Source organism: Nelumbo nucifera, chromosome 6 (assembly GCF_055504915.1).
Source record: "Nelumbo nucifera cultivar China Antique chromosome 6, China Antique-T2T, whole genome shotgun sequence".
Lineage (NCBI taxonomy): Eukaryota > Viridiplantae > Streptophyta > Magnoliopsida > Proteales > Nelumbonaceae > Nelumbo > Nelumbo nucifera.
Window position 1 is genome coordinate 57068898 of NC_142654.1, and position 25656 is coordinate 57094553.

Sequence of the window (25656 nt, forward strand, 5' to 3'; positions counted from 1 at the left end):
TCGTGACTTAGTAACTATTTCTTCAGATTTTAATGAAAACAATTACAAATACATGATTATGTACCACATATAAAATAATAGCTATGCTAACAACAGAAATTTATTAGTTTGCAAGTAGTGATATAAAACTTTTCACTAACCATCATTAGCATATATACTGTTGTGGGACTTAACAGTATGGGCTTTGGCCCATTTATGTTATATTTTGTTTATTTCTTGTTGGGATGTACTGTAATTAAGTGTAAATGCGCCTGGGCCTTCTTTTATTTTGAGTTACATCAGCTCTTACTAATGGGGGGTAATATTGTCAGATCATGTGTTATTGTTGCCCAAACATAAATAACAATTTGATGGGGTGGATAGAGTGTGCCTCCGTATTCTCCATCTCTCTTCTTCTTCTTCTTCTTCAAGAACCTGAATTCAAACATGGTATCAGAGCTGTAATCTGCTCTTATTCTGCTAGTCTTCACTCTTCTTCATCTCCTCTTTGTTCTTAAACTTCTTTTTTTTTTTTTTATTGTTGGAGCAACAAGAGAGAGAGCTGCTGCTGGTTGTGGTTAATTAAAGCTGTTTGTAGAGTTTTTTCCTTGGAAGAAAGCTCAAGGAGGCCCAGAATAGTTGTTGGAATGCTCAGGTAGGGCAAGAAACTATGGAGTAGTCGTATGGACTACTAGAGAGACCTAATTAACAGGTCTAGCCGTTGGACTGTAAGTAGTACCAGTCCAGGAGATTCTTGTTCTAGTACCGGACTGTAAGTAGCATCAGTCCAGGAGATTCTTGTACTCTCTAACACAGTTTTTCTAAAGTTTCAGCACAGAGAAGTGTTGTTTGACATGTTATACTATTTAAATAACAGTTTTCTATGAGTTCGGGATATCTTCCAGCACAAGTAAAGTCTCATACGGAGGTTCTAAGACTGTAGACAATGTTATTCATCTTGGAAATCTCATGGTACAGATTACTAATGTAAAACTAGATGAATACAACTATAGGGAATTGTTTTGGAATGGTAGAATACTGATATATTTCATTCTATTGCCAATCGTCATATTTATACAGTAAGCTGCTGCAATAAATAGAAAGAAGAAAAAAAATAGAAAGAAAAGAAAATAGAAAGAAAAGAAAATAGAAAGTACAAGAATAGAAAGAAAGAAATAGAAAGAAAAACTTTCTAAATCATTCCTTCCACAATCCTAGGAATATATACAATTCTATTTTTACACAACTACCAATTATAGATCTGCACCAGTAACCCCACGTTTTCCAACACTCCCCCTCAAGCTGGTGAATAGAGATCCTCCATTCCCAGCTTGGCTATAATTCTTTGAAAGTCTGTACTATTGAGCCCTTTAGTAAGTACATCGACCAGTTGTCCTTTTGTAGACACATAGGGAGTGCAAACCAACTTGCTGTCCAGTTTCTCTTTTATAATGTGTCAGTCAATTTCGATGTGCTTCGTCCTGTCATGTTGAACAGGATTGTGAGCAATATTGATGGCTGACTTGTTATCACAATATAGTTTCATAGGCTCTTCTCGTGGAATCTTCAGGTCTTCTAAAATTATCTTCAACCAGAGTAATTCAATCACTCCTTGTGCCATAGCCCTGAATTCTGCCTCTGCACTTGACCGAGCCACTACATTTTGCTTCTTACTCCTCCAAGTGACTAAGTTTCCTCCCAAGAAGGTACAGTAACCGGAAGTGGACCATCTATCTACTGGAGATCCTGCATAATCGGCATCTGTATATGCTTCAAGAGCCAGTCCCCCATTTCTTCTGAATAAAATTCCTTTTCCTGGACTGGCTTTCAAATAGTGCAGAATTCGATGAGCAGCCTGCAGATGAACTTCTTTAGGATTATGCATAAACTGACTTATTACACTTACAGCGTAAGCAATAGCTGGCTGTGTATGTGCAAGATAAATGAGTTTTCCAACCAGTCTTTGGAACATCTCCTTGTCTACACTTGCATTCTCGCTGGCTTCTCCAAGTTTATGATTGGGATCTATAGGCGTGGAAGCTGGTTTACATGCCATATTTCCTGTTTCTCTCAAAAGATCAACAACATACTTTTGTTGAGAGATAAAGATGCCTTGTTTAGAATGTGCAACTTCAATTCCGAGAAAATACTTTAGTCTCCCCAAGTCTTTTATCTCAAATTCTCTGGAAAGGCAGTTTTTCAATGCTTCCTTCTCCTTTTTATCATTCCAGTAACGATTATATCGTCCACATAGACTAATAGTGCAGTAACTCCCCCTGAGGCTGTGTGTTTGATAAACAATGTGTGGTCACCTTGACTTTGCTTGTAACCTATACTAAGCATCACCTTTGTAAACCTTCCAAACCATGCTCTCGGAGATTGTTTGAGGCCGTATAGTGCTTTCTTCAACCTACAAACTTTGTTCCCCTTAATGCCTTCTCCAAAACCCGGTGGAATGTCCATGTATATCTCCTCTTCTAGATCACCATGGAATCCCAATTATAGTTAGCAGCCAAAGACAGCAACATCCTTACTGCATTCATTTTAGCTACTGGGGCAAAAGTTTCCTGATAATCTACCCCATAAGTCTGTATATATCCCTTGGCTACTAGTCGTGCTTTGTACCTTTCTAACGACCCATCAGATTTGTACTTAATTGTGAACACCCATTTACAACCTATAGTCTTCTTGTTTCTTGGTAGATCCACAGCTTCCCATGTGTTGTTCTTTTCTAGTGCCTCCATTTCCACTCTCATGGATTTTCTCCACTCCTTATTAGGAAGTGCCTCGACTAGAGTATTAGGAATTGGAATGGTGTTAAGGCTGGCTAGAAAACTTTTATGGGATTTAGAGAATCTTTGGAACGACATAGATTTGGCTAAAGGGTACAATGAGCGTTTGGTACATTCTCTGGTTCCTTTTCTCAGTGCAATAGGTAGGTCATACTCAGACTATGAAGGTGCAGGTTCAGGTTCTGCATATCCCTTAGTTCCAGGATTAGGAGTTGAATCTTGGACTTGCACAAGTTGAGGATCTGGATTTCTTCTCCTAGAGTAAACCTGCATATATCTCACATCATCATGCACATCATTGGTGAGGTTAACAGTGTCTGAATTTGGTTCAATGGTCGGGTTGTTTGACTCTTGTTGAGACTCGGGAATGTGGGGCTCAGAGGATTGTGACTTAGAGGGATGTGAGTCTTGACGGTTGGATGACTGTGAGGAGGGTAATACATCTAAGTAGAGTAGATCCGAGGCCTTATCTTCCATTAATGAGGGCTCCCCCTGAAGATAAGGTTGAGTGAATAAGGATTGTCCCTCCTCAAATGTGACATTGATGGAGGTGTAGAATTTTCTGGTGGCTGGATGATAACATTTATAACCTTTCTGAGTTGGGGAATATCCCAAGAAGACACACCTGATTGCTCGTGGATCCAATTTTCCCTTATTCTGGACATGAACAAAGGCAGTGCAGCCAAAAATTCTTGGTGTGAGATTATTTGAGGTTCGAATATTAGGGTAGAATTGAGAAAGGACTTGTATTGGGCTTTGGTTGTCAAGAACTTTGGATGGTAGTCTATTTATGGTGTATGCAACAGTAAGGACAACTTCCCCCTAATATTGTTTTGGCACCCGGTTTTGAAAGAGAAAGGCTCGGGTGGTTTGCAAAAGATGGCCATTTTTCTTCTCAGCTATCCCATTCTATTGGGGAGTGTTAACACAGGAGGATTCATGCACAATGCCTTCTTTTTGAAAAAATGGGGACAAATTCTGATTAAAATAATCTGTAGCATTATCCGATCGAAACCTTTTAATTCTCACACCAAACTGAGTTTGGACCATGTTATGAAAGTTGGGAAGAATGGTACCCACATCTGATTTAGACTTAAGAAGAAAGATCCATGTGACCCTAGTGCAATCGTCAATAAAGGTGACAAACCATCTAGAACCAGTAATATTGGGAATTTGAGAAGGGCCCCATATATCTAAATGAATCAAATAAAAAGGAGTTGAAGATCTTTTATTGCTGATTGGGAAAGAAACCCTTTTGTGCTTAGCAAGTTCACAAACATCACAATGAAAGGTTTCAACATCAATTCCTTTAAACAAGAAAGGAAGCATGGTTTTTAAAACAGGAAATGAAAGATGACCGAAACGGAAGTGATGACGCCAAATTAAATCTTTATTGGAGGTAGATAAGAATGACTCGTGTGTGACATGCATAACAGTGTGAGATGGTTTGCTGGTTGCTTCAAGGTAGTAGAGTCCGTCCCTTTCCTTAGCAAGTCCAATCTTCTTCCCCGAAACCTGGTCCTGAAATACACAGTAAGAAGGAAAGAACACAACATTGCAGTTCACATCCTGGGTGAGTTTATGTATAGAGATAAGGCTAGTGGATAACTTAGGAACATGAAGCACATTTTTAAGCAATAGGGTGTATAGGTGAGAAAGAACCATCAGCAACAAAAATTTTTCTATTACTAGGACAGGGTGTATAGGTGAGAAAGTGTAGTGAAGAGGGTGTCATGTGGTCAGTAGCTCTAGAATCAAGAATCCATGGAAAAACACTAGCCAAGGCATGTAATCCTAGAGATAAAGACTCACCTGAGAGAGCAAGAGAGGTAGAACCACTTCCTGGTTTCAAGGATTTCAAGAAGCTCCTTAGCCTTTCAATTTCTTCATCATTAAATGGTCCCTGACTTAGTGTTCTTGCTGCAGGGTTGTGGAGACATTATGGGCCTGTTGAACTCTTTCTGAAACTCCTCGATTTCCCCATTCCTTGCTAGATGTGGGAGGTTTCCCATGAAGTTTCCAGCACCGATCTTTTGTGTGTCTGGGCTTCTTGCAATTGGTGCACCAGAGGTTATCGTTAGAGTCACAGGTAGTTGTGTCACGAGCCAAGTTGTGATTGTTCTCACCCTTTGAACCACTGTAACTTCCTCCCCTTGCCACCATGGCTGAGCCTTCGGGATCTTTAGGCTCAAGCATGATTCCACGACGGCTTTCCTCAACTCTGACAAGGGCTATGACTTCATTCAATGGAGGCACTTCTTCTTTGCCAAGAATTTGTATTCAGACCTGATCAAATTCAGCATTCAGTCCGACCAAAAAATCATACACCTTATCTCTTTCAATAAAATTCTTCAAGATCACAGCATCACCAGGGCACTTTGTCTCAAGAACCCGATAATGATCAAGCTCATGCCATAACTTTTGCAGCAGATTTGCATACTCTGTAACACTTCTGCTCCCTTGTTTGGCCGCCACTGTCTTCACTTTGACCTCATAGACACGAGCAGCGTCATGGGCTTTGGAATAGGTTTGTCAGACAACATCCCAAATAGCCTTTGCAGAGGGAAGAAACATACAAGTATCACTGATCTCGGGTGTCATTGAACTCCACAACCATGACATAATCATGGAGTCCTCTTCGTCCCAAGCATCAAAATTTGGCTCGCCCAACTTTGGCTCTGTTACAAGAAGGTGACTAATTTTTCCTTTTCCCTTCAAATAGGTACGCACTAGTTGTGACCACTTCAAGTAGTTCTGGCCATTCAGTCTATATGTTGTCTGAATATTCTGCAAATCACCAGTGTGAGGATGAGAATTTGTTGCTCCTTCATCGGTTTGGACGGGAGCACTTGTTGCAGTCATGTCGGACATTGTTAATGGAGGAAAAATAAGGCCAGCAGGAAAGGAGAAAAAGGAGGGAAGAACTAGCCGAAATAAAGGAGAATAAAGGAACACTTCTGGTTACGGATCAACATTGAAGGCCAGAAGAGAAAAACACGAAACACTGGCAATGAAGGCTGAAAAAAATCTCAAGGTTGACAAACCTAGAGCTTTGATACCATGTTTTGGAATGGTAGAATACTGATATATTTCATTCTATTGCCAATCGTCATATTTATACAGTAAGCTGCTGCAATAAATAGAAAGAAGAAAAAAAATAGAAAGAAAAGAAAATAGAAAGTAGAAAAATAGAAAGAAATGAAAATAGAAAGTACAAAAATAGAAAGAAAAACTTTCTAAATCAATCCTTCCACAATCCTAGGAATATATACAATTCTATTTTTACACAACTACCAAATATAGATCTGCACCAGTAACCCCACGTTTTCCAATAGGAATGGATCATTTTGGGTCCATAGTGAGCCATGGACTGCAAGGTTACATTGATGGGAAGATTAAGAAGCCCAAGGAAGATGAACCTAGTTAAAAAAATTGGTGCAAGGAAAACGCAACTGTGATGTCATGGTTGCTAATCTCTACTTCTCCTAAAATTGCAAGGACTATTCAACACTATACCACAACTCAAGGTTTGAGGAAAACTATACAACACCTATGGTCAAAAGGAGAAGTAGCAATCTACAGGCTGAATCAAGACATTTCTAGTTTGACTCAAGGGGACGTGATTGTTGCAACTTATTTTACTACACTAGAAGGTTTGTGGTAAGAACTTGATCACCATTTAGGCTACATTTGGCATTCCTTAATTTTAAGGACTTATCTCCTTTTTGTAGTTAAAATTTTGCGTTTGGCATTCCTTATTTTAAGAACTTATCTCCTTTTTTCAGTAAAAAGGAATACCCAAATGCAGACTCCTTGAGTGGAACAACACCAAAGACAAAGAAAGGCATGACAAGAAAATTGAAGAAGGAAGAAATTTCAAGTTTCTTGTTGGTTTAGACCACTCGTATGAAAATACTAGAGCAGAAATATTAGGGAGAGATGAACTTCCAGATCTTCATCATGTGTTTTATCTAACAAGGAATGTGGAGATGGGGAGGAAAGAAATGAGAATTGGTGTTCCTATTCAGCCTAGTGAGCAGTCTACTCTTGTGTCTAGCAGCTCTTAGGGTGGAAAAGGGGTGGATAAGAGAAACTTGAAGTATTCACATTATGGGGGAGAGAGGCATACTAAGGAAACTTGCTGGATTCTTCATCCACACTTGAAACTAACAGCCTTGAGGCAGGACAAGTAGCCAAACAAGGGTCCCAACTACAGTTTAGGTTATGTAACCAGCCCAAATGTTACAGATGGTGTTTCTAAGGGTAACAATACCAGCTTTTCCAATTGAACATACCATTGGCTGAATGTGGAGTCCACTTGCATGTCACTCCCAACAACCTTGCCATCTCTTTAATATCATGGATTTCATGTCTGTAATGTAGAGTGTTATCACATCCCTCTACAGAAATAAGAAAGTGAAGATCTGGAGGATTGGGGGGAAGATGTGGAAAAGTGAAGATCTGGAACCAACGAAGATGGGCGTTGTGAGGAAAGTTGCAGTGAACGTTGGGAGGATTGGGAAGATGGTTATTCATCCATTGGTTCTGCATGTGAGCCTTGTGGGAAGAGTGGTGGGGAAGGAGATGGATGAAAGGGAGTTTGGTGCCTGGCAAAGCTAGAGTGGGGAAGAGAGAAGGTCTTGGGGTTGAGGAGATTGAATGCAGAACTGTGGTTATTCATGTTTCAGTCCTAGGAAGTTGCAAAAGAAGTTTTGAAAGGTGAGCAGGAAAAAGAGAGTGTTATAGACCTCAGGTTGGACTGGTGGTTCCCCGTTCCCGGTGGTTGGAGAGCTAAAGAAAGGAAGAGCAAGCTATGCGGCATGGATTGGTGTTGTGGGAATACCCCTTCATGCTTGGAGCATACTTACCTTTGAAGAAGTGGGTGTAGCATGCAATAGATTCCTTAAGTTCGATGATCGTAATAGAACGTGGGAAAAGATGTAATTAGCTAGGATCCTAGTTGAGGTCGAGAATCTTGTAGATGTACCTAGGAAGCTGATTATGGAGTTCGCAGGGGAGGAGTATGACCTAAGGATGTTGGTAGAAGGGGTTGACGATACTTTTTGTAAAGAGGAGAGGCCATACTCGAAGCACAGAGAGAGGGGGAAACAGGGCACTTTGCAGCTTAGGGGAACACAAAGGCAAAAATAGGGGAAAGGCAAGAGATAGGAAGGGAGCCGAAGAGTCGAGCAAGAGGAGGAAGATGCTGAGAGGGAGCTGAAGAGTCGAGTGGGGGAGGAGTGTGTTGCTGAGTCACACTCAAGTTCAAGTGGGAAAACACACGTGGGTGAAGGGGTGCAGAAAGGAAGAAGAGGGGGGTGGGGGCGAGAAGTGGACGTTTGGTGGTGGGCTCGATTTTTGAATGGGGATCTTGAGAGGGGCCAAGAAGAAGGGGAGGGAGGAAATGGTTATAGCCGGTTGTATCACTTGAGGACGAGGGAATACAGACAACTGCTCTAGTAGGTTGTCGGTGGAGCGTAAAAGAAGAGGAGGGGGCAAAAAAGACAAGAGATTGGGGGGCTTCGTAGGAATTTCCCATTCGTCTTCGAGGAAGGGAGAACCGACTTCAGCAGCTCCTCAAAACAGGAAGAGGAAACTGACCAATAGTGAGGGTTGGGAGGGAGGGAAAACGAAGCTCCTTTGTATAGACACAGACGAGAGTGAAGAGGGAGAGGTCTCAACAGCATCAAGAATCTCTAGTGAATGACAATAACACTTGAGAGAAATGGTATAAAGGTTGCATCCGTTTCAAGAGTAAGGGTGGAAGAAATTGGGGTGGAGACAATAGATGAACGCAAAGAGGATGATGTGGAGGTGGTTGTGACCTCGAATGACAAAGATTTGCCTCTTGTATAGAATGAGGTGTTTCCAGACAGACTCGAAGATGGTTTCGGTTGGCAGGAGGCGAGTGAGCTCAATGAGGGACGCCTATCCCCTGGTACTTTTCCTCTTAGTTCTTCTCTGTAGGAAACTGTGGATCACACATTAGTGTACTCGTGTGACATCCTGAGTTGTACTTAGATTTAATTAAGTCATTGATTAGGATCAGCTTTCCTAGTAGGATTAGTTTTAATCTTATTCTATTTTATCTAGGATTAGTTTTTAATTATCTTATCTTACCATGTAATCATTAAAGTTCTTTTACAATTAGGAAGCTATGTATATAAATTCAAAGGGTGGGGTGACTGTTTTAATACACCAACCACTCTCTCTTTTTCTCAAAACCTCTCTATGAGTTCTCCTTCTCCATCTCTCTACTTCTCTTCTCCTCTCCTCTTATCTTCTTCTTTTCTTTTGTTTTCTGTTCGAAACCCAAGGCTGACTGTAGTCTTATATGACTACTTTCTCCATTAGGAATATCTCCCGTCTCTGTCCCACCTCTAATTAGGGATAACATAGGGGTTGTTTCTGAAGGGGAAGGGAAGTCTATATTCGTTTCAGGTGGTAGGAAGTCTGGCACAAAAAGAAAAAGGGGGGCAAAGGAGACAAATGGAGTCTATAATAGGAAGAAAAAAACGAAGTTTGGGGAGAATAAGTAGGGGAAGGATGGATCAGGAGAGTAGTTAAGGGACAAGGCAAAAAACAATCAGGAAGAAAGAGAGAAGGTGGTAGAGAGGCAGGAAACATCAGTGGGGAAGAGGAAGGTGGACATCGAAGAGTTAGCAGAAAGACAAATAGAGGTAGGCAAAGCTTTGGGTCAATTTTTTCTTGGGGGAGAAGTAGTGAGAAAAGCTATTGAGCAGGGGAATTGCTGAAGAAGGAGGGGAAGAGGGGGAAGGGAGACTCACAGGGTTGAGAAAGGGGAAAAGAAGGACAGATAGAGGGGGAGAGGGGTGTGGTGGTCAAGAATCTTCTGAGAAGACACAATCCAAATGTTGTATTGCTGTAGGAAACAAAATTGGAATCTTTTGATTTAAGGCTGAAAAACAAGATCTAGTGGTCAAATAGAGGAGAATGGGCTGAGGTGGATGCAATGGGCCTGTCAGGGGGTATATGTGGGACTCAAGTACCATGAGGAAGATAGGGAAAAAAAGGGAAGTTTTCAATATCGATATCTTTTCAGATGATGGAGGGAGGGTGGCAATGGGGGTTATCTTGTGTGTATACAGAGGGAGAGAGAGTGGAGCTGTGGGAATAGTTAGAAGAGGCAAGAAGGGGATTGGGGGGTCCTTGTTGCTTGGATGGAGATTTCAATGTAGTAAGGAGGTTGGGGGAGTTAAAGGGGGAAGGGATGGAAATGAGAGTGTGACAATGAGGAGGTTTAGTAATTTCATCCAAAGACTTGACATGGAGGAATGAGCAAGATCCACCAATTCTAAGAAGACTTGACAGATTTCTGTATTTTGGGGATTGGGAGGTACATGTAGGAAATCTGATTCAAGAAGCCCTACCTTTTCTAATGTCAGATCATAAACCAGTCTTGTTGAGAAGTTTGTAGCGTTGTCAGACCAAGATCTTTCATGTTTGAAAACATGTGGTTAAGTCATCCAGACTTCCAAGGTTGGGCAAAGGAAAAATGGGAGGTCTTTCAGGTAGTGGGATTGGCGGGTTTCAAATTGGTCACGAAACTTCAGCTGCTAAAAGAAGGAGATTGTGGACAAAATGGGAAGACTGGACAGGTTGGAAGAACATAGGCTATTGGTGAGGGAAGAAAGGCTGGAAGCAGAGCTGAAAAATCTGATTTACAGAGAAGAGGAGAGTTGGAGGCAAAAGTCCAGAATGATTTGGCTTAAAGCAGGAGATAAAAACACAACCTTCTTTCATGCCTAAGCCAATGCAAGAAGGAGGAGAAATTTCATTTCAAGAATTCAGGTGGAAGGGGAAATGATAGAATCTTGGGGGTAGATTCAGGAGAAGATGGTTGGCTTTTACAAGGCACTTTACGCTTCAAGTTTCAGGAGAGGGTGGTCACTTGGGGAGCTAGTGCCAAAAAATATTATGTGAAAACTCAGCAAACTGGATTGAGACAAACTTTGAGAACATGTTCAAGGAGTTTCTTAAAGAGAAAAGTGTAGAGACGATGATGAATGCAAGGTTCCCAAAGAAGTAAAAAGGAGTTTGTGGAGACAACTCATGCTTTATTGTTCCAGTACAATGTTCCCAAAAAGTATTGGCCTCATGTAGTACTTACTGCATCGTATTTGATAAATAGGATGCCATCCAGGATACTTGGGATGAGGACTCCCTTCTCTATTTTTTGTCCTAATGATCATGTGTTCTCTTTAATACCAAAAGTCTTTGGTCGTGTCTTTTATATTCATGTTAAGGATCCAAAAAGAGCCAAGTTGGACTTGAGGGCGAGTTGGGGGGGGGTCTTTCTAGGTTATTTACCCACACAAAAGGGATATAAGTACTTTGATCCATATACATGGAGGAAATTTGTCACCAAAGATGTTACCTTCTGTGAGTCAGTTTTTCTTTGAATCTTCCTAGAATCCTGTTCAAGGGGAAAATTGTGGGGTGAAAAAGAATTCCTCTGAAGTTAATCTATTTGTCTTTGCTCTTACTCTCTCTTTTCTTCTTCCATCCTCTCTTCCTCCCCCTCAATGTTTTGATTGTCCTTGCCTGCACATGATAACACAAATCCTACTATACAAAATGATGAGGTTGCTCCTAGTAGTCGAACATGACTATAATATATTTTTTATATTTAATGAGAAAAGTCAAACAAAGAGAGAAGAGAAGAAGGAGAGAAGAGAAGAGAAAAGAAGAGGAGAAGGAGGATTCGAAGATAGGTTTAGGAAAAGAAGGGAAAAAGCTAGCAATTGTTGCCCCCTCTACTAGTATTTATATTCATATCTAAATAAATGCAAAAGGGCTAAATTACCCTTATTGCTTACATGGAAAAAAGAATAAAACAAATCAGTAATATAAGTCTGAAATAAACAACTAACATAACTAACTTCTGAAATAAACAACTAACATAACTAACTGTGTACGGACACGGTGGAGTCAACATCACTATTCTCTACACTCCTCCTCATGTTGGGAATAGATATTTGTCATTCCCAACTTGCATTGGGCTGCCTCTAACTTCTTCTTTGGAACAGCTTTGGTGAGAAAACCTGTGAGCTGCATGCTGGAGGTGATGTATGGACGACAGACTTCTTGAGATGAAACCCTCTCTCTAACAAAATGTCGGTCTATTTCAATATACTTAGTTCTGTCATGCTGTACCAGATTATGGGCTATATTAATAGCAGCCTGATTATCACAGTACAACATTAAGGGCTTCTCATAAGTAACACCCAACTCCTCAAATAGTGATTTCAGCCACACCATTTGCCATGGACCTATATTCAACTTCAACACTGGAACGAGAAACAACACTTTGTTTCTTACTCCTCCAAGAGACAAGGCTACTTCCTACAAAAGCATAATATCCAGAGGTACACCTTCTATCATCAATACTCCCAGCCCAATCAACATCTGTGTAAACCTCTATTTTCATGTGTTCATTATTCTTGAATAGTATACCTCTACTTGGGCACCTATTAAAATATGCTAATATCCTCTCAACTGCAAGTAGGTGAGTGGTTCTAGGAGAGTGCATATACTGACTGACAACACTAACTGCATAACTGATGTCTAGTCGTGTGAGATAAAGATAGAGGAGTTTTCCAACCAAACGTTGGAACATAGCTTTATCTTCAAGAGGCTCTCCACCCTCTGCACTGATCTTGGGATTCTGTTCAATAGGTGTGTCTGCAGGCTTAACACCTAACTTTCTAGTTTCTTCCAACAAGTCAAGAACTAACTTTCTTTGAGAAACAAAGATTCCATGTTTAGACCTAGCTACCTCATTACCCAAGAAGTACCGTAGCTCTCCCAGATCTTTTACCTCAAACTCTTGATGAAGGAGTTGTTTAAGAGACTCAATCTCACTGTTATCATTCCCTGTCACTACAATATCATCCACATATACAACAAGAAAGGTCAGGGAAGAATCCACTCTCTTAATGAACAATGTATGATCTAATTGGGCCTGCACATAACCGAATTTTCCAAGGGTTTGTCTAAATCTATCAAACCAAGCTCTGGGGGACTGTTTCAGTCCATAGAAGGCTTTATTCAACCAACAAACCTTCTTTCTTGTTTCTGCATCATAAAATCCAGGAGGCAACTGGATATAGACTTCTTCCTATAAGTCTCCATTGAGGAAGGCATTTTTAACATCCATCTGGAACGAGGGCCAAGAGTAACTAGCTATAGGGATAATAAAACTCTAATAGTGGTCATCTTTGCTACTAGAGCAAAGGTCTCCAAGTAGTCTATACCATAAGTCTGACTAGATCCCTTTGCAACTAACCGAGCCTTGTATATTTCAATGGAACCATCAACATTATGTTTCACAGTAAACACCCATCTACATCCAACCGATTTCTTCCCTTTAGGCTAGTCAACTAGCTCTCAAGTATTATTGCTCAAAAGAGCATCCATTTCAACCTTGACTGAATCAGCAATTAGTGATTTCTACTGAAAACAATGGAGATTGGGGAAACAACAACTGATGAGGGGCCTTGTAGTTCAGCACTCTAGAAGGCATGCGATTGATGACATAAGCAGCAGTTAACACAACATCTATCCAAAAACGTTTTGGTACATTCATGTGTAACATCATCCCTCGTGCAACCTCAAGGAGGTGTCTGTTCTTTCTCTCTACAATACCATTTTGTTGTGGTGTTCTTGCACATGAGCTCCTATGAATGAATCCATGGGAAGCAAAGAACTCATTGAACTCGCCATATAAATACTCTGCATTATTTGTGTTGTACAGGAAGAAGAGAGAAAGGGAGAGAGGAGAGACGAGAGACGAGAGGACTAAGAGCCCAAAAGATATTGCAGGTGGAGCAGTATGTTATTATTTATACTAGGGCGACAACAACTAAACATAAAGAAAGGAAAAGTACAATAGTACCCCTACGGTACAATACATATATAAAATAACATCTGTTAACACTCCCCCTCAAGTTGGAGCATAGATATCAATCATGCCCAACTTGTCACATAGATCATGATGCCTTGAGTGGTGTAGTCCTTTTGTAAAGATGTCTGCAAGTTGGTCCTCAAAGCTAACATAGGGAGTACACACTTCACCTGTGATGACTTTCTCTCTGATAAAATGCTTGTCGACTTCAATGTGTTTTGTTCTATCATGTAGCACTGGGTTAGCATTAATGTTCATGGCTGCTTTGTTATCACAAAATAGGGTCATAGGCTTGTCCACTGGAAAACCCAACTCACTCAACATATTCTTTATCCACATACTTTCAGCCACTCCATGAGCCATTGCACGCTATTCAGCTTCAGCACTGGATCTAGCCACCACACTTTGCTTTTTACTTCTCCAGGTAACAAGGTTTCCTCCTATAAAGGTGCAGTAGCCACTAGTAGACTTTCTGTCATTTAGAGATCCAGCCCAATTTGCATCAGTATACACTTCAACTTTCAAATGTCCGTGTCTTTGAAACAACAATCCATCACCTGGAAACCTTTTAAGATATCGGAGGATTCTTTCTGCTGCTTCAAGATGAGTGGACATAGGTGCATGCTTGAACTGGCTAAGGACACTAACAACATAAGCAATGTCTGGGTGGGTCATAGAAAGATATAACAATCTCCCTACAAGTCTCTGAAACTGTTTCACATCCTTGATAGGTTCACCTTGGCTGTCACCTAATTTATGGTTGGGATCAATGGGAGAGTCAATTGGCTTCAATCCCATTTTTCCAATGTCCGGGAGTAAATCTAGGACATACTTCCTTTGGGAAATGAAGATACCCCTTTTTGAGCGGGCAACTTCAATTCCAAGGAAGTATCTGGGAGGCCCTAGATCCTTTACTTCAAACTGTGTGGCAAGAAAACTCTTCAACCTCTGTATTTCATCCTTCCAGTCACCAGTGACAATTATATCATCAACATATACTATCAAAGCAGCAATTTTACCTTCTCCTCTTTTCACAAATAGTGTGTGATCAGATTGACATTGCTTGTATCCTTTCTGCTGAACTGCAACATGGAATCTGCTGAACCACGCTTTTGGTGATTGTTTCAGCCCGTATAAAGACTTCTTCAACTTGCACACCTTATGTTCATTGCCTTGAGCTTGGAAACCAAGGGGTTGTATAATGTAAACTTCCTCTTCAAGATCACCATTCAAGAATGCATTCTTGATATCAAGCTGATGTAAATCCCAGTCCAGGTTAGCAGCAAGAGAGAATAGAACTCTAATGGAGTTCATCTTGGCAACAGGAGCAAAAGTCTCTACATAATCAACTTCGTACACTTGTGTAAACCCCTTTGCCACTAAACGAGCTTTATACCTCTCCATCGTGCCATCAGCCCTATGTTTGACGGTGAACACCCATTTACATCCAACTGGATCCTTTCCCTTAGGAAGATCTACAAGTTCCCATGTGCCATTTTTATGAAGGGCATTAATTTCTTCCTTCATGGCATCTGTCCATTCAGGTACTGAAAGAGCTTCTGCCACATTCTTAGGGATAGGGACACTGTCAATGGAAGTAAGAAATGCATGAAAGGAGGGTGAAATGTTTTCATAGGAAACAAAGTTGGAAATGGGGTGTTTAGTGGTGCACGATCTAACACCTTTCCTGTGAGCAATAGGACGACAAGGTCATTTGCAATAGAGGTATTAATTGTAATGGGGTTAGGGACATCATTGGGAACCACGATACCTGAAAGAGTATGATCCGCCCCCGAGGAGTTTGATGGCACAGGAGGTACAACTTCTAGATTCTCCATAGCTCTTGAATTTGGTTGCCTTTGTGACGACGGGAGAAGACACGAAAAGGTGGAGGATCAGGAAGAGGAGGTAGCTAAACCAGTTTCTCCTCATTCCTACACTCCCCCTGAGGAGAAACAGGAAAAAAAGGCTCATTCTCAAAGAAAGAGACATCCATGGAAACTTAGAATTTCCGAGAAACAGGATCAAAACAATGGTATTCCTTCTGAGTGAAGGAGTACCCCAGGAATATGCAAGCAATAGCACGAGAATCCAATTTCCCACGAGTGGGAGATAGATTTTGGACAAAGCACCGACAACCAAATACGCGAGGAGGAATGGGAAGAAGGGGGGCCTTAGGGAAGAGAAGCTGATGTGGGGCTTTGCACTCTAACCAACGAGAGGGCATACGGTTAATGAGGTAGGTAGAACAAAGGACATCCTCAAGCCAAAAACGTTTGGGGACATTCATATGGAGTAGTAAACCCCAGGCCACTTCAAGGAGATGTCGGTTCTTTTGTTCAACAACACCATTTTGTTGCGGTGTTCTGGCACAAGAGCTACGATGAAGTGAACCACGCGAAGCAAAGAATTCCGTGAGATCACTATGAAAATACTCTTTCGCATTATCTGACTGAAAAATTTGGATTTCAGTTTGAAATTGAGTGAAGACCATCCGCTGAAAATCTTGGATAATTTTTGGTACTTCCTCCCTAGTTCGCATGGAATATACCCAAGTATATCTAGAATAGTCATCAATGATGGTAATAAAATACTTGTAACCACTCTCAGATGGTAAAGTAACAGGGCCCCACACATCAGAATGAACAATGTGAAATGTTTACTCAATATTTACTCAATTGACACGATTGATGACATAAGCAGCAGTTAACACAACATCTATCCAAAAACGTTTTGGTACATTCATGTGTAACATCATCCCTCGTGCAACCTCAAGGAGGTGTCTGTTCTTTCTCTCTACAATACCATTTTGTTGTGGTGTTCTTGCACATGAGCTCCTATGAATGGATCCATGGGAAGCAAAGAACTCATTGAACTCACCATATAAATACTCTGCATTATTTGTGTTGTACAGGAAGAAGAGAGAAAGGGAGAGAGGAGAGGAGAGACGAGAGGACTGAGAGCCCAAAAGATACTGCAGGTGGAGCAGTATGTTATTATTTATACTAGGGAGACAACAACTAAACATAAAGAAAGGAAAAGTACAATAGTACCCCTGTGGTACAATACATATATAAAATAACATCTGTTAACAATCTGATTGAAAATTTTGAATTTCAACATGAAATTGTGTAAACACCATCCTCTGGAAATCCTGCACAACCTTTGGAACTTCATCTCTACTACGCATGGGAAACACCCATGTATAATGGGAGAAATCATCAATAATTGTGATAAAATACTTATACCCACCCTCCGAAGTTATAGTAGTAGGCCCCCACACATCAGAATACACAATATGGAGAAGGAAATTTGATCTTCTATTACTTGAATGAAATGTTGTTCTACATTGCTTGCTCAACTGACATGTTTGACACTAGAAATCTAATACTGAACATAATTTAAATAAATGAAGAAACAAAGACTTCATTATTTCAAAAGAGACATAATCTAACCGATTATGCCACAAAAAATTTTGGCTCTTATTTGACTAACTAAGTGACTCTGAAGATGACACCAAGAAACCAGCCTTGTTGTCAAGAGTGTAGAGACCATCCACTAAGCTTCCTCTACTAATCGTCTTCCCAGATGTTTGATACTGAAAAACATATGAACCAGGAAAAAAGGTCATTTTGTAGTTTAAAGAGTTTGTGATACTACTAATGGAAAGCAGATTATTGGGAAGTTGAGGAACATGCAAAACATTATTCAAGTTAAGTCCATGAAGAAGGGATATTGATCCTTGGCCTACAATGGAGGAGAATGATCCATCTGCAAGTCTCACCTTATCCCTACCTAACAAAAGGTTACAAGACTGGAAAAGGTTTGGCTTACCGGTCATGTGGTTGGAGAACACTGAGTCAATGATCTAGGGGGAATCAGGGGCAGTGGATACATGGAAGGCAAAGGCTGCATTACCTGATGTAGATGCAAATGAAGTAGAAGGGGTATCAGTGACTAAACTGTCCATCTGGCGCAAGGCCCTACCATATGATTCCAAGTGATCTCAGAAGAAATTCATGATATCTTCCTTGGGGTCAGAACTAGTGAAGTACTCCTGAGCAGTACCAGTCAACACTCCACCAGACTGAGTATCTTCTGACCCTACACCTTACCCTATTCTTGGTTCTTTACAGCCTACTTTGGCCTACCATGGAGCTCCCAACATGTGTCCCGTGTATGTCTTGAACGTCGGCAGTGGCTACAGAACAACTTGTCCTTATCATCAATTTTCTTGGAGTCATTTTTCTTTCCCATATTGTTGCCACCCATTGCAGCTAATGCCACCTGTTGCTCCCCTTAGTTGTAACCATCACACTCCTCCTACTTTCCTCAGATTGAAACAGGGCATAAACTTCTTGAACTGAAGGCAACTCTTTACTCCCTAAAATCTAACTCTAAGAGGTTCATATATGGGGTTTAGTCCCAACAAGAAAGCAAAATTCCGTTGCTGAGAAACCAACTTCTTATAGGCTTTAACATCATCATCATGTTTCCATTCTATAGCTTGATAGTGGTCCAACTCCTTCCATACTGAAGTAAGGGCTGAATAATAAGTTGACAAACTATGGTTCCCCTGTTTATAGGTTGAGGATTCAGCTTGTAGCTGGTAAATCTTAGCATAGTGCCTCTGCTCAGAATAAGTGGTTTTGGCTTGTTCCCATATTTCACTAGCGGTGTCTGCCCACATCAAGTTCCATGGCTACCAGAAGCCAGGACATCACCATACTATTCTCTTGGTCCCACCTATCATGTTCATCTGTCCCATTCTTGGGTTCTTTCACTCTTCCATTTATGTACTCAGCTTTTCCCCTGACTGTTATGTAAAGTTTTACACCTTTAGCCCACTCCAGGTAGTTCAGGCCATTCAAAGGAGTAATTGGCATAGGAAATATTATATTTTCAGCTACCATACCAGTTGTACTATGGGTTGATGTAACCCCAGATGAGGCAGAATCATCATTTGCCATTGACAGAAACAAAGGCTATAAGACAAAACATAAACCACAGGTGCACAAGACTAATCCCCACTCAACTACTAACTCTCACAGTTATAATTAGGGCACTAAACACTCAGAAATCTGCTTCTAAAACAAAGGACCCATAGCTGAAATCTAATGGCAGCCACTAAACAGTTCAAAAAAACAGTCCTAAAACACTGCTGAAATCCTCTAGCAATAATCAAACCATCCAGGAAATTGGACTTCAACCAAACAGTTCAAAAACAGTCCAGAAATAACAACTACACTGCTTTAATCCTCTAGCAGCACTCAAACCGTCCAGGAATAGTCCAAAATATTAGACTTCAGTTATCATTGGTCTATGCACAACACACATCACCAATTACAGTACATACCTGTGACTAAAAAAGGGAATCACACATCCTTGTACAGCACCTGTACGAAGGTGCAGTTCCAAGACTCGGTCTTCACAGCATCAGCCTGTTTAGGACTAAAAAAATATGATGTAAAAAAATAAAATAATATAAATAAATAAATCTTGAGGGGGGTGGCAGATTTAACAGCTGGCCCACTCCACATAAATTCAAATTTTAAGTTCTGTTTATGGGGGGGAGTTAAGCAACCACCCCACGTATGAAGAGTGGAGAGGTTGCTCTAACCTCCCAACCCCATAACTGTCTCCCTCTATATAAGGGGGAGAGCAAAAGAAAATTGGGCGGAAAATAGAGAGAAGGGAGGAGAGAAAGAGATAAGAAAGAAAGAAAAAAAAAGAGAGAAGAGAGAGGAAGAGAAGAAATAGAGGAGGGAAGTTGAAGTTTGGCTGATTGAGGTGTAAGGATAGGTTTACACAGGTATAAATCTTATTCTTTCCTTCTATCTCTTTAATATTTTATCTATTTCAATCCTTATCTTCTCTCTCTCTCTCTACAGTTCTGTTAGAACTCAAAAGCTTATTTCAAATTAAATATATATGTATATCTAGGGAGCCTCTGATATCTCGGTGGATCTGTAACAACACTTTGCCACAAAATGGGGCAGGTGTGCTGATCTGTAACAACACTTTGCCACTTGTTGCACACTACTATCTACCTAACAATAGAACAGGTGTGCTGGTTTAGCACTTTGCCACCTGTTGCAACACTGTTGCAGACCTGAAAAGGGGGACACATGTTACTGTGGCAGCCTATATTGCCACTTGTAAATCACAGGCTGCTGGGTCCCACTGTCAATGGATCTTATCCACTTAAAAAGGGGACACAACATGTGTTGCAGACATGAGAATGAGGACAGATGTACTGGTTTGCTGCAGTCAATATTGCCACTTGTAAATGGCAGACTACTGGGTCCCACTGTCAGTGGATCTTATCCACTTAAAAAGGGGACACCACATGTGTTGCAGACCTTAGGAGGACAAATGTACTAGTTTGCTGCAGCCAATATTGCCATTTGTAAATGACAGACCCCTAGGACCCCACTGTTTCAGTTTGCTGCCAACTATTACAAAGGGACCCTCTGTCATATGAGGTGGATCTTATCCACTTTAAGAAGATGAATTACATTACCCCCTGAATTAGTTAAGATTCAATAGGTGGATCCTATCCACCTCAGTTATAAAAAAATATATCTAAATAGATAACTAAAATATAATCTAGATTCCCACTATCAAATCAAACTAGTGGGTCCCGCCTGTCAGTGGGGCCCATTGTCAAAATATTTAAGTTTTAAATCTTAAAGTGGGCCACGCCCACTAACAAATTAACCTAGTGGGTCCCACCTATCAGCGGGGCCCACTGTCAAAATATTTATGTTTAAAATCTTAAAGTGGGTCATGCCCACTATCAAATCAAACTAGTGGGTCCCACCTGTCAGTGGGGCTAACTGTCAAAATATTTAAGTTCAAAATATTAAAGTGGGCCATACCCACTATCAAATCAAACTAGTGGGTCCCATCTATCAGCGGGGCCCACTGTCAAAATATTTAAGTTTAAAATCTTAAAGTGGGCCATGCCCACTATCAAATCAAATTAGTGGGTCCCACCTGTCAGCGGAGCCCACTGTTAAAATATTTAAGTTTAAAATCTTAAAGTGGGCCACACCCACTAACAAATCAACCTAGTGGGTCCCACCTATCAGTAGGGCCCACTGTCAAAATATTTAAGTTCAAAACATTAAAGTAGGCCATGCCCACTATCAAATCAAACTAGTTGGTTCCACCTATCAGCGGGGCCCACTGTCAAAATATTTAAGTTTAAAATATTAATGTGGGTCATGCCCACCACCAAATCAGTATAATGGTCCCACTTTTACCAATTAACGGGACTCACTGATAAGATGTATAAGTTTAAATACATAAGTACCCAATGGTGTATGGGTCCAATGACCTATCTACCAATTGTGGGGCCCAATCATGGGTATAACCCGCTAAGAGTCCAAGCTGATGGGACTGCTTATACCTATAATTGGGTTTAACCCTTACAATGTAGCTCTTTCACATAAACTCAAAATCAAAGGGTATTTCCTTCAAGGAATATAATTAAGGGGTTTTAGCAGACATAGTGCATACTTATACACCATGAATAGGGAAACCCTAATCCTTCTCAAGTTCTTTTTTTTATGAATTATGATCAAAACACAGCCAAAAGAAAGAGAGCCTTCAGAGCATCGGCCCCCTCCTACTAGGGTTACCATGGTGCTACAACCAAGGAAGAACCCAGAAAAAAAACAGCAACAGTTGATGGTTCTGATCAGTCCGATTAGAGTTTCTGCCTTCGCTGTCCAAGAGTCAGAAAACCAGGTGGAAGGAATGTGATTCAGAGGAGAAAATAGATTCCTATCGCCCAGAGTTATGCTCTGATACCATCTTTTTTTTCCAGAAGAGAGAGAAGAGAGAGAGGAGAGAAGAGAGAAGAAAGATACGAAGAGGAGAAGAGAAAAAGTGTTTGAGAGTCAAAAACTGAAGCTGGCGGCTCCTAGCTTCCTATTTGTATTAACATGATGTAAAATAAAAGAAACAGAAATTACAAGCATGCCCCTAGTGGCCCACCCTAATATTAAGAACTTAAACAAAGAAAGAACATGCTGACAGCATCCTAGACTGACATCAACCTAATAGAAGAAATAAAAAACTAATTCTAACAACACTTTCCTTGTTCATCCCTTCTTTTTCTCTATTAGAAACTATTCTGGTGTTTCATCCTTCTCTTTGTTTCTTCCCTATGTAGTAGAACTTTTTTTTTCTAAGTTTTCCTACAAGGAAGAAAAAAAATCTATATTTGAGTTCATTAACCCAGCTGATTAAGGCCCTCTACTAAACACCAAAATGTGGTCCTATATTGAGAAAAATGGAGAGAAAAAAATTTGTTTCAATTAACAAGAAATTTATTGGACACTGGACTTTATGGCTATTCCCGTTTATTTGCCTTGTCTTTGATTGACCACCCAAGTTTCCATTGTTTATCTGGCTTCTATAGTTGCTTTTCTTTAATATCTAGCTCTCTTAGTTGTCATTTTGTGGCACTGGCTTCCCAGAATGCCACAATAGATATGCTGTTATTCTGAATTTTCATCTCCTGTAGAAGTTTGAGATGTCTTACTGTTCTTAGCAGATGTTTTGTTTCTTTAAACTTTTTAGGAGGATTTCTATTCTGTGGTAGATTGGGCATACAAGATTGATCCTTTGCGCTGCATATCAATGCATGGGATTACAGAGCGCTATCTTTCTGGTCATAAAGCTGATGCAGCAGGATTTGTGCGCCTTTTACTAGATGATCTCGAGTCAAGAATTTCAGCGCTTTTCAACCGGGTGATTATTGGTGTTCATGGTGAAAAATTTTGTACTTTTTCAATTGTGTATTTTCTCTTGTAACATGCGATTTGTTTTTTCAGTTTGTTGATGAAGCTTGTCACCAGATTGAGAGACACGAACGCAATGTCCGGCAGATGGGTGTGCTTCCTTATATCCCTAGGTTAATTTCTTCATGTACCACATTAGGATTTAGGAGTAGTAGTTCTCACTATTTCGGCAACTGTCAGCACATCCATGACAAAGTGGTGAAATAAATTAGTTGTATTTACTAGTTCTTTTTAACCAACATGACAAAAGGTAATTTTATTAAATTTCAGAGAAAATTACAACTGATTGGGAAACCATCAAGCTAATCAGCACCAGAATACAAATTTTCCCAGAATAGATTTGGTCTTTCAATTCCCTTCTTTGCTAATACATCTGCCATTTCATTTTCCATTCTCCTTATCCATCTAATAGAATAGGTGATCCTTCTTGCAAGGGAGTATATTTCCCTGAAAGAATGCCTATTTTTATCCAGAGTTTGTCAGTCCATTCTCAAACTTTCCTTTAGTCTACCCTTTTGTGCCACTACAGCCCACGCTCTTAGAATAGTATTAGTTGAATGCTCCCGGAAGAGTTCCAAAGTTCTTACCCAATGCACAATTCTAACTGTTATTGCCTCAATCATCTCTTCTTTAGTTAAAGATCATTCAACTAATACTTAGAATAGTATTAGTTGAATGCTCCCGGAAGAGTTCCAAAGTTCTTAACCCAATGCACAATTCTAACTGTTATTGCCTCAATCATCTCTTCTTTGGTTCTCTTTTTTGCGTTAAAGATCATTTTGTTTCTTTCCTTCCACATAGTCCACACTACAGCTGCTTTTGCTGTCCTCCACAAAATCCTTCTTATTTCCTGTTGCCTCAAGAAGTCAGAATTTAATAGGCTTACCACATCTTGTGGGGAGTCCCATCTGCAACCAAAAAGAGAGAAAACAGAGTCCCAAATACCAGTCACAAAGACACACACATGATGGTATAGGCACATATTAGGCCTTTTTTTTTTCTATAGCCTGTCATAAGTATTAATCTTTCCAAGGAAAACATCCCAACACAAATCCTGACATAGAAGAGGGATTCCTGGGGCATTTGATACTAGATGAAGTGGCTGAACTAGATGATTTGGCTGCCAACCTTTTGTCCCTCCAGTTAGAGTACCCCTTTCCCTGTTAATGATGTATGGTCTGGCCCAACTCTCCCTAAAGTCAAGATTTTTTGTTGGGAAACTGCCAACCAAATAATCAACACCTATGAGAAACTCCAAAAGAGGTGGAGGGACTGTACTCTCAAACCTCATTTGTGTGTCCTTTTCTTCAAGACTGGGGAAAACACTAACCATCTCCTTGTGCATTGTTCTTATGCCTCTAGATTGTGGGAGCTATTCTTTTTGCTGTTCATGAAAACTTGGGTGGCCCCATTTGAAGTAGTTGACTGTTTAAAATTGATTTTATAGGTGGGTGCACTCGGAGACAAAAAGTCTTGTTGTAGTGTGTGCAGGGGGCAGTTTTATGAGGTTTGTGGGGTGAAAGAAATGCAAGGATTTTTTCGAGGAGAAATATAAACAGGTAGAGGAGCTATTTGAACTCATAAAATTAGGGCAGATCATTGGGCTGTAATGTGTGAGGAATTCAGAGGTGGTTCTCTCAATGACCTACTTAGGAGATGGCATATTGTGGCTGGATTCCAAATTGACAGACCTTGAAGGTTGAGGGAACGTCCCCTCCTGCAGATTGGATGATTAAACTTGTCTTGTATGGATGCTGCCTGGGAAATACAGGGGTTTCAAGTTTGGGGGAGTATGTAAAGGACCATTGTGGCAATCTAATTCTCAGCTACTCAGGCCTAGTCAGTAAGGGTAACTCTTTGAGAGCTGAGTTATTTGCATTAATTCAAGGTTTAAAATTATTGGAGTTGCAGGGAATGAGGAATATGGAAGTGGAGCGTGATTGCCAAACTATCATTCTATGTATGAAAGCACAAGATCAAATCCCTTGGGAATTCAAGCATTGGGTGAGGTTGGCTCACTCTCTAGGTGCTTCTTTGAACTTCTCATTCAATTTGGTGCTTAGGAATGCTAATATTTTGGCAGATTCTTTTCTTTCTTATTATGTTTTGTTCTTTTTCTTCTATGAATGCTTCTCCTTTTCTAGATGTCAGAGATGTAGTTTGTAGCCTTCTGCCCTTCTTGATGTATTTAAATTTATAGGCCTAGAAGGCTAGCCTAGCCCAGTCCCAGACGCTGGCTATAGGCAATAGCCCTTGTCATAGGTACTATGTGCAGCCCAGCCGTCCCTGATTACCCCAAGATGAGGTGCATTAATTACTGATCAGTTCTTGTTCAAGGTTTTCACTTATATTTGGCAATGCATTATTCCTGATATAAAATGATTCTCTTCTTCTGTTACTTGAGCATGTCAAAAAATCTTTCTGTGAACCACTGAGGTATTCAATATCTTTCTTCAATGTATTCTTCACTTATTGTTTCAGGTTTCCTATTAGGCTGATTTATATCTAATTTCTTCTTTATCACTTATGGATAGATTTGCAACCCTTGCAACACGTATGGAGCAGTACATCCAGGGACAATCAAGGGACTTGGTTGATCAAGCATACACAAAACTTGTAAGTATTTGTTTCCTTCCTCCATGATGCTGTTATCCTATCATATTTTTCAAGGCTGTCTAAGGCATATGTAAGCAATCATATAGCGCCCAGATGCCTAGGTGGCTAGGTGTCATTCTAGGTGATGGATATTAAAAATTAATAAATCATTAAATCATAAGGTAGTTTTTAATTTTGCCTATCAACCAATAAACATTAGCACTGAATTCATAAAAATGTTCTTGCAAAACTTTCTTGCTGATGCCTAAACGCTAAACATTATCATATTTATGCAAACTTTTCTCACTATCGCTGTCATTAATTGGGTTTTGGTTCCTCAGAATAAATGAGAAATAGAGTTATGGGAAAGTCCTTGAGTCATTTCCTAAGGTCATTAAGGAATTTTTCTTAAAGAAAAATAAACTTCTTTTAAAATAAGAGTACCGAGAAATCACTAAGAGAGTACAGAGAATGGTTATAAGAAATCACCATCATCAACAAGTTTCCCAACAGAAATAAGGCTAGTAGTCAACTTAGGCACAAAGAAGGT

At 40.3% G+C, this 25656-nt stretch overlaps 1 protein-coding gene across 2 annotated transcripts in view; it reads left to right on the forward strand.

The window, feature by feature from the left end:
* The window catches only part of LOC104601997 (exocyst complex component SEC3A-like), a 142229-nt gene that overhangs the window by 47534 nt on the left and 69039 nt on the right, over positions 1-25656 (forward strand). For both annotated transcript variants that reach the window (XM_088889308.1, XM_010265526.2), the window contains exons 17-19: positions 22291-22461; positions 22545-22624; positions 25046-25127. In XM_088889308.1, coding sequence (XP_088745434.1) covers positions 22291-22461; positions 22545-22624; positions 25046-25127 — 333 coding nt within the window. The remainder of the gene's footprint in view (positions 1-22290; positions 22462-22544; positions 22625-25045; positions 25128-25656) is intronic.